This window comes from Sardina pilchardus, chromosome 10, assembly GCF_963854185.1.
Source record: "Sardina pilchardus chromosome 10, fSarPil1.1, whole genome shotgun sequence".
In the NCBI taxonomy this organism is placed as follows: Eukaryota; Metazoa; Chordata; class Actinopteri; order Clupeiformes; family Clupeidae; genus Sardina; species Sardina pilchardus.
In genome coordinates this window covers 6,256,355-6,265,627 of record NC_085003.1, presented here as the reverse complement: position 1 = coordinate 6,265,627, position 9,273 = coordinate 6,256,355, and the positions used below count along the sequence as shown (strand labels likewise).

At 37.6% G+C, this 9,273-nt stretch overlaps 1 protein-coding gene across 1 annotated transcript; it reads right to left on the bottom strand.

Moving 5' to 3' along the window:
• Positions 1 to 112: 112 nt before the first annotated feature.
• Positions 113 to 6,195, bottom strand: LOC134094313 (cilia- and flagella-associated protein 100-like). The gene is made up of 16 exons (XM_062547799.1): positions 6,063 to 6,195; positions 5,788 to 5,838; positions 5,630 to 5,698; positions 5,285 to 5,376; positions 4,495 to 4,657; positions 4,309 to 4,376; positions 4,065 to 4,228; positions 3,874 to 3,954; positions 3,138 to 3,319; positions 2,862 to 2,943; positions 2,672 to 2,765; positions 2,217 to 2,368; positions 1,972 to 2,107; positions 777 to 979; positions 508 to 601; positions 113 to 346 (listed from the first exon to the last, which is right to left on the bottom strand). The coding sequence occupies exons 2-16, from the start codon at positions 5,816 to 5,818 to the stop codon at positions 236 to 238; spliced, it is 1,722 nt and encodes a 573-aa protein (XP_062403783.1). The 5' UTR covers positions 5,819 to 5,838; positions 6,063 to 6,195; the 3' UTR covers positions 113 to 235.
• Between the last annotated feature and the right edge of the window lie 3,078 nt (positions 6,196 to 9,273).

The window sequence follows — 9,273 nt, the reverse complement described above, 5'->3', positions numbered from 1 at the left end:
CTTGCTCACACTGGTGAAGTTGAAAAAGTAAACAGCAGAAGTCCACACTCTAAAAGCCTTTAATACTTAACAGTAACAGATCCTGAGTAGATCTATTCTTGTACACAATGGAGCTATTGAGCGATTGAACATATCATAGTACAATAATATATGACACAGTTTTAAAAAACTGACTTGCGTAAGTTATAATACATCACAAAGTTACTATGATTGCATGGTCTTTGCACACTGGAAATTAAGAAAAGAAATACATGAAATCTTCCTGTTCTTTTGTTGACATCAAATGACACTGATCATTTTTCTTGATCGCAGGGGGCTCTGAGCGTGTCATCAGTTTCCTACCAGCCTAAAGAGATCACAACAGAACACGAATAACTCACCTGCACAGTCATTTGAGTTCATTAGGCGCAAACCCAAGAATCTGGCATACTGATACTATGAACGACTTATGCTGTTCAATCTGCTGACAGTATTGAGTACTGGCACATTTTGAAGTGAAAAACAGACCCATTTTTTGGAAGCTCGTGTGGCTCTCTCCAGGGCTATTTTGATCCTCTCCTCCTGGTGCTGTTGTTTTAGCTGTAACTTCTCCTCTCTCAGTCTTGGTTAATGGTGAAAACAAACAATAGAAAAATAGACACAACAGTAATCATTTGATAAAAAAAAAAATATTGTCTCACCTTGAAATATGTGTTCACAAATCATAAGCTAAGATTAAAAGTAAAACACAAACAAACAAACAAACAGACAAACACAGCACTGCTTAGATTGGTCACCTCATTCTGGTGTCCTTTTCTCGAGCAGCCTTCATCATTTTCAACTTGTCCTGTGGCTGGAGCTCAAGGCATTCCAGGATCTCGAGCATTTTATGTTCTATTCTGGCAAGCATTTGCACTGTGCTGATCTTGCAGTCCACATTACCAACACAGGTTCTGTAGACCTCCTTCACTTTCTTATGAAGCTGATCAAGCATGGCATCCTGTGAGGGGGTATAAAACAAATAGTGCAGATTTTTTTACAGCATGACAGAACTCATCTTCTCATGGTCCAGTTGTAATGGCATGTCGTATCTATATACAGTGAGGAGAAAATGTATTTGATACCATGCTAAAGTTGCCTAAAAAGAGGAATATAAAATCATCATTTGACAATTGATCTTAATTTCTTAATTCAAAAACTGAGTAAAAATAAAACCGCTAAGTACCCCAATTTTCTTTGTGATCGAAGAATGTTTCGTAAATAAATAAATGTTCTTCCTAAATGCTAGGGGGAAGGAAGTATTTGACCCCCAATGTAACCATATGGGAATTTAACACATAGGGTTAACATAGGGGCAGGCACATTTTTATTTTTTAAGGCCAGCTATTTCATGGATTCAGGATATTGTGCATCCTGATAAAGTTCCCTTGGCCGTTTGAATTAAAATAGCCCCACATCATTATACACCTTTCACCATAACTAGAGATTGCCATGGTGCTTTTTCCAGTAGGCCTATTAGCCTGTTTGATGCTCATTGAGCTCAATGCAAATCAAACAGGCTAATAGGCCTACTGGAAAAAGCACCATGCCAATCTCTAGCTATGGTCAAGGGAATGTGATGATGTGGGGCTATTTTAATTCCAAAGGCCAAGGGAAATTTATCGGGATGCATAATATCCTAGATCCATGAAATAGCTGGCCTTTAAAAATAAAAATCTGCCTGCCCCTATGTGTTAAATTCCCATAGGGTTACATAGGGGGTCAAATACTTCCTTCCCCTAGCATTTAAGGAAAACATTTATCTATTTACGATACATTCTTCAATCACAAAGAAAATTGGTGTCCTTGGCGGTTTGATTTTTACTCATTTTTTGAATTAAGGCATTAAGATCAATTGTCAAATGATGATTTTATATTCCTGTTTTAGCATTGTATCAAATACATGTGCTCCTCACTGTATTTAGTTTTTTTTTTCTTATCTGGCCAGAAGACCTGTTTATCAGCTCTGAACTCCCCAAAAGAGAAGATTTTTGACTTGAATTGTAACTCTCGAGTCTTCTCCTTTTCTCTCTCAATGGCAGCGTGAAGAATTTCAATCTCTTTCTCGAGCATTTCCGTCTGACTTTTCCTTGATGATGAAAGACACAGTATAGTGAGGAGAATAGTCTGTTCCAAAGTTGTTAAAACTCACAAAATGAAATCGCTCTTTTAATAATTTGTCAACTTAGAACACTCACATTTTTTTCTGTGTCTTTAAAACTTGACAGCGAAATTCTTCCGTTGCCTCCTCTGTTTCCTGAAAATTCTGGATATAGGAGAGATTTTGTTCCTCCAAGTCAGCCAAGACATTCAGCATCTCTTGCGGGTCTGAGAAGTAGATCTCAGGCTCCTTGAAATAGTAATCAAGACAGGAATGGGCAGATGACAGTAAATGGCACAGGTCTTGACAAATACAGTTTTTTCATAACGGGGCCTTCCTCACATTACTAATGGCAACTGAAACTGCATTAAACTGAACAATGACTGTATATACACAGGACTTCTTTACAATAGTATAAAGATACTAAACAAGTTAGTGCTGTATTCTGTACATCACATCACATCTCCACACCTCCTGTCTTTTACTCTAAAGTCTTTTCGCTAAAGCTTGTCCATTAAAAAAATATGTCCTTGTAGGAAAAAAAGACAACACCTCATCGCTCTCAAATACATCAGATACATCTATTGGTTCCTCAGCTATTTCAGGAAGTGAGTGTTTCTTCCCCTGAACACTAGATTGTCTTCTTCTGCAGTCAGACAAAACATATTTTCACATATACTGTATGTAGAAATACTCAGATATACCATTTATATTAACCAGTCATGAAATAGCAAATGCTCACGTGTTCAAGGAAGGTCTAGTCGGCACAGTCTTCAACATCTTTGAATTTTGTCTTGTAAGGGCCATGCTTGGTTGCTTATCAACTGTATAAACAAGCACAAATGAGACCTCTGGTCAACCACGTATTTAAGTCAAATTAGTTGGTCACTTAAGTTAGCAACTTTGTTGGTTGCAATTCAATTTCCAACAAACATTGGCAACAAACTAAGTTGCTAACAGGTTAGCAACTATGCTTTTGGGAAACACCCCGGGTGATTATTAACGTTACTAGGACCACCTTTCGCAGATTGCAGATGCTGGTGAGCGGCCTTATCTCTCCAAAGTCCAAATAACTTCACTTGTCTCCTTTCCTCTCTTTTACGCTTCTGCTCCTCTCTCCACTCAGGGGGTGCCAAAGCTGTGAGGAACTTCCTGTATGTTCGGTACTCATTGAGTACCTCCTGGTGCTTCGAAATGTCACTGACAGATAAACATGATAACAGTTCTTAGGCGAGGTCATTCAACATTTGTTTATATAACACTTTGTAAGAAATGTGAGATATCTACACCCTTGGATTTGTAATTAAAATTAAATAAATAGAATTAAATTGAAACATTTACAAACCATATTAAACAGATGAATGTAAAGCTGCGGGCATGGATTTAATCTGAGTGAAGAAACTTCTTTAATGAAAGGTCTGTTCTCTTAGGTCGCATTACACTAAACAGAACATAATGCCTGGCCCTTAAAAACCCCAAGATATGAATGTTACTTAAAAAGCCACAAACACTCAACCACTTCAATCACAATTCTACAATAGGCCCAGGAATCAATTCAGCAGCCAACAGCAGTGAAATATTAAATCAATTATATATTTTAATATTATTCCATATAGCTGTTTATTTTGAGTGACTAAACATAGCTATGTTTCTTGAAGAAAGTCTTTTAGTCGCAAGTTGGATCTACCAGTATTGTGCTGCAACACAGGCATTCTAGTCATAAAGTTTACAATGTACAATGTGTGCAAACATACCTTTTGACTGTCATAATTTCTGACATCACTTTTTTAATCTCTGTGGTTTTCTCCAATTTAGCCATAGTTTCCTTCTCTGTCCTAAGGAGCACAAATGATCATTTAGAAAAGAAAGAGAGAAAGAGAGAGACTGAGAGAGAGAGAGAGAAGGAAGTGATCTCAAATGGTGGAATAACAACTGGATTACTGACAATTTGACAGCCTCCACAGAACTTTGATCGTTTAGTTTGAGGAATTCCTCAAAGGCCACTGCATCCTCCTCTAGATCCAGCTCTGCCTGTTTGATTTTGTGCAACGCATGCTCTGAATCTCTCTTCATCTTTCGAATGGTCTCTTTTTTAACTGCCAATGCATACTGTAAAGGAAATATATTTCAGGGGGTGTTCACAGATTTGTTCAAAGAGAAAGTATGATACTTGTTCTCCTCAGTCTTACCTGCACCATGAACATTTCCTTATGTTTATCTTTATAAACTTGTATGCTTTCCTTGTCTTTACGCCGGCCTATTCGAATTTAAATTAACACACAGAAGGGTAACGGGTAATATTTCAGGACATGATCTATAAAAACACAACTTTTACACTTTCATAGTTTCAAAAGTCAAATATCGGACATTCTTGCCATTTGAAACAACTGTTGTCCATATGGTCTTATCTCTTTTGGATTTTTGTGTTTCATATTCTGGCTCCTCCTTGAGCTCCCTCAATGGGGCAGAGCGGCTTCTGCGGCGTGAAAGGAGGGTGGTCTTCTCATGAACAGGCAGTCTGCTTTGAAATATTGTCTCCTAAAAAGACATCAGATTTAGTTGTTGGTGCACCATGCTTTATTTTGATCAATCCTCATCTATATCATGAAGGTATAGGTATCAAAACAAGGGCCTGTAGAGGTTTTTTTTTCTTCTTCAAATCCTATGTCTTCTTGGGGCCCTGAGGCACAACTGACTAGACAAGACATTTCTGAGAGTGTAATAACTACTAGTGTATAACTTACCATTAGTAAACCATTGGATTTACAAAACACATTAAGCAGACAAAAGAACAAAATTTGAGATGATATAGCAATTATATTTGCTGGTTTTTGTCTGATTTGACACTGACTGGCCAAAATGCTTTGATCTGAAGGAGCTGCAGTCTGAAGTGGCTACAGACCATAGACCCAAATTTAAACCCAACCCCTGGTAATTTTATGATCCTACCCCATCTCTCTCCATCACTCATGTCCCGTTGTAATCAATCAATCAATGCATTGATCTTCAGTGTCCAGCGTAAGAGGTTCTAATTTTAACTCTACACAAATACAAGGAAATGCATTATCTTGTTTTTTGAGCTTCTACAAGCCTTGTGGCGTTGATTACCTGTAGCCTTAAAAGTAAAGAAAACGAATTGAAGAGGAGAAAATTCAGTAGGCCTACTTGCTGTTTCTCAAGGTTGTCTTCTATTCTTCTTTTGAAAATGTCAATATCCGTGGGAACAACAAATGGGTTTTGAGACTCTCTCTTCTTATCTGCATGGTGTATAATATCAACAATAAATACAAGGAAAGACCATGGATTGTTTAGTGTTTCAGTTTGTATCTTAATATTTCAATCCAACACAAGTGAAGGAAGTTTTCTCTCCAGTAAAATTCTTTCATTGACAAAAAGGAGTAGCAGCTAGGCTAAGGCTAACTCTCTTATTCATGCATTATGTTTTACTCCTATTCAACTATTAATTTCTGGCCAGACATTGTGAAGTGAAAATATAATGTGGATGTTTACCTGAAGCAACACCAAACCTTCTTAGGAGATAACTATAGTCTTTTGATGTTGCTACAGTCTCCCCCTTTCCTGCATACAATGACAAATAAATCAAATCAGATTGCTTGCTGAACATTAGCTGCTAGAAGGCGTATGATATTAACAGTATATCATGTTACCTTTTGATGTGACATTAAAATAGTTCCTCATGGTGTTTAGCTTTTAGCTTCCTGGAAAAGAAAACAATACAGGGACAACAACGTCAGCATAATTATTCAGAAAATCGAGCCTAGGCCTACTTCATTAGTGAGTTTAGGGATTTCCATAATGAATTCTACATTCCTGTTCACAATTCTAGTTTAGCACAACGTTAATGCTAATTAGCTGTCAGCTAGCATAACTTTCTTAAATATTTATTCTGAGTAATTAAAGCAAATTATAAAAGTATTCTTACACTAAATTCAATAGCAAGGTCGCCTGTTGTATAACCACATGAGTTTAGAAGTAGATAGTGTTCCGTAAGCTATTATCTTTATCCAAATTGTACTTCTTTTGAATCATAACAGTATGCCGCAATGCGATCTGCTCGGCGCTAGCGCTCAAACTAGCTGCTGCTACTGCCGTTTATTGGCTCAACCAAAGATCCGCTAACCTCTCTGGCTCAGCCACCACAGACCTGTAACAGAATGCAAGGATTTTTGTCTTGTTTAGCCTGTGACATTTTTCTTTCTAGCTCAAAGGTCAAAAACTGTACATTTGACTGTTTTTCGTAAAAAAAAAAAAAAAGTTTATAGTTTTGGAGGACTTATTTGCAGTTCTTATGCTGTAGGCCTAACAGGCTATTTGTGTATTTTGTGTTTTGTAATCCAAAAGCAATTATTTTGTAAGGGAGAGGGTTAAAGCAGAGACACTTATACTTTGGTTAGTAGGCATTGTGTGAAAAAAAAAAAATGAAACTTGATATTTAGAGTTTTGAAAAAACTTGCTGTGTTGTGATTGTTAAGGTGAATAAATAATAATCTGAGATGGCTGGAGAATGCAGGGGTCAGCAGGAGTCAGCAAGTCCTTTGATTTATTATTATTATTATTATTATTATTATTAATAATAATAATAATAATAATAATTGAATTATGATCTGTTTGTGGCCATTTTTCATGCAAACCATGGATAACTAAGCACTCTTGCGCCATCTAGTGGATAAAACAAGTAGGCCTAGGCTTGAGTGAAAATGCATAGCCTAGTAGTGCATAGTCTTCCCTAGGCAAATCTATAGAATGCCTTGGGAAAACAGTTTCCTTATTAGTTTTTAAGGGTTTCCTGGACTCGTTAGCCCACTTAAGCTGATTTATTATTGTTTATAAAAGAAGGTCAATCAGAATGGTCGGCACATGATAATTTCAGAGACTCTGAAATACTTCTTCAACCTTCTGGTAATTCACAATATATTGATATTGGTTGGTTGGTGTTCATTGGAGTTGTGTCAATTTGGCCGTTGTGGAATTCCTGGAAGTCCCTGGTGATGGATTAAAACAAAAGGAAACGTCTAGCTAATCCTTAGGAAAAGTCTAGCTAATCAGAAATATACAAAGCCTTACCCCATGGCAGTGGATAATTTCCAGACCCCAAAATTGGTAGAGGAGGGCACGTGTGTGCGCGTGTGTGTGCGTGCGTGCGTGTGTGTGTGTATGTGTTGAAAAGACATAACATTTTATGCTACGGTAGTATCACTCACTGTTGTCCAAAATAATCACTTAAATCTTAAATAACTGACAGAGAAAGGGAGTGCAGAGGTCAGATCTCAGTTACGTGGAAAAAAAAAGACAGAAAATTGCCTTGCCTTGCACAATTATCCTCTCCTGAGCCATTGCTTAGGCTTCTATATTTGAAATACCATGGAATTGTGAAATACCAATTGAAAAGCAGATGTACGGGTTGGTCATTATTTCTGAGAAATGATGCACTGCTGTCTCTCTTCACCCCTCAACTTCTAGCGTTTGATCAGTGACTAAAGTGTATCGTCACACCAGTGTGACGGGAATGTTGGAAGATCAACATTCTAAAGAATATCTGAGTTCATTGAACTCAATATAGAATTTTAGAACCTTGAGTTGTTGCGGAATGGAATGTTATGTTAGAATGTTCAACAACCCACACCTTTCACGAGCTACTAAGTATTGTGAGGCCTTATGCCATGGGGGAGGTCATGCATGGTCTTATGTGATAAACAATATTCAAGCAAAAAACAACTGCACCCTAGTCCAGTGGTTCCACGGACCCCAGGGTCCAAGATTATATTTGCACACATTAAATGTATAAAATCCCTATAACACTTGGATTGGATAATCAAAACTCTATAATCCTAATGAAAACACATTTTTGTTCCACATTTAAATTCATGTAGCTATTTATTATCTATGACCTCTGAACTTGCATAAGCAACCTTCAGGTCGGGTTAGGCTAGGCATTAGTAATTCATCCCCGGATTGTTGCCGGTATAGTTCGGCTAGGGGCCTCTGGACACATGCAAGGGGGTCTTCAAGGAAAAAAGGTTGGGAAACACTGCCCTAGACTATGCTATGACACTTTTAAACTAGATAAGTCAGTTTTTGCTCCTTTATTCACCCTTTTATCCCTGCCCAAATGGCATCATGCCCCCCTCACTCTTTATGCTACTCTGAATGCATTAGTTAACATGATCACATGGAACCATGACAATATAGCCACGCATAGATCTTTGAATATTTGGCACAGATTTATGTCATTGTTGTAAGGCAGGTTTTCAGATTCCTTTGAGGCAGATGAGAGCTGAATGCCTTTTGCTGCTAATTTACATCTGTGTGAGCTTCTGATAGCTCATTGTTGTCTCAGCTGGCTGTGGCCGGAACCCCATCAAGCAGCCATCAACACTTCTCCCATCGATTCAGTGAAAGTCAAATTGACAACTTCTGAAATACTCAAAAATGTATGTTGTAAATGTAATACATCCATGTTTGGTCTTAAATTAATACTTGTAATGTGGGCAACAGCCTAATCACAGTTTCATTGCAATCTAATGTATTTGTACATAGTTATAGACTAAGAAATACACTATAGAGTTTTAGACGCCACACCCACTTTCAGGTAAAGAAATCCTGCTGAGTCGGGAGTGGCTGGATGGATGAAAAGGAAAACTCTTGGTGTGATGGGCTCTCTTCTCTCTATCTCAGCTCTGGGCAAGGAGGTCACTCTGATCTCTGGTCCCCTCTTCCTACTCTGATCTCTGGTCTCCCTCTTGCTCTCTCTCTCTCTCTGCCTTCTCTCTCTCTCTTTTTCTTTCTCTCCCTATCTTTTGATTTCTTTATGGGGTTTGTTATTTTCATTATTTGATATATTGTTTTATCTGGTGTACATTGTAACTTGGTAACTTGTTAAGGTTTAAGTCCAAGTTTATTGTTTGTTTTGAGGTTAAGATTACTTTATCCTTTGTTCTTTTGTTTAAGGATAATTACTGATACTTTTACTCTTACCTAAGGCTCAAGGCCTAATAAATGGTTAATTCTCCTCGTTCAGTTTGCTTATCTCTAAAAGTTTAGTGTGCCATTCCATTCTCTACCATAGTTAAACAAACAAGTTATGTCTTATGGAGTCAGATTAACTTGGTGAAAATTTCTAATACAATTGCCAT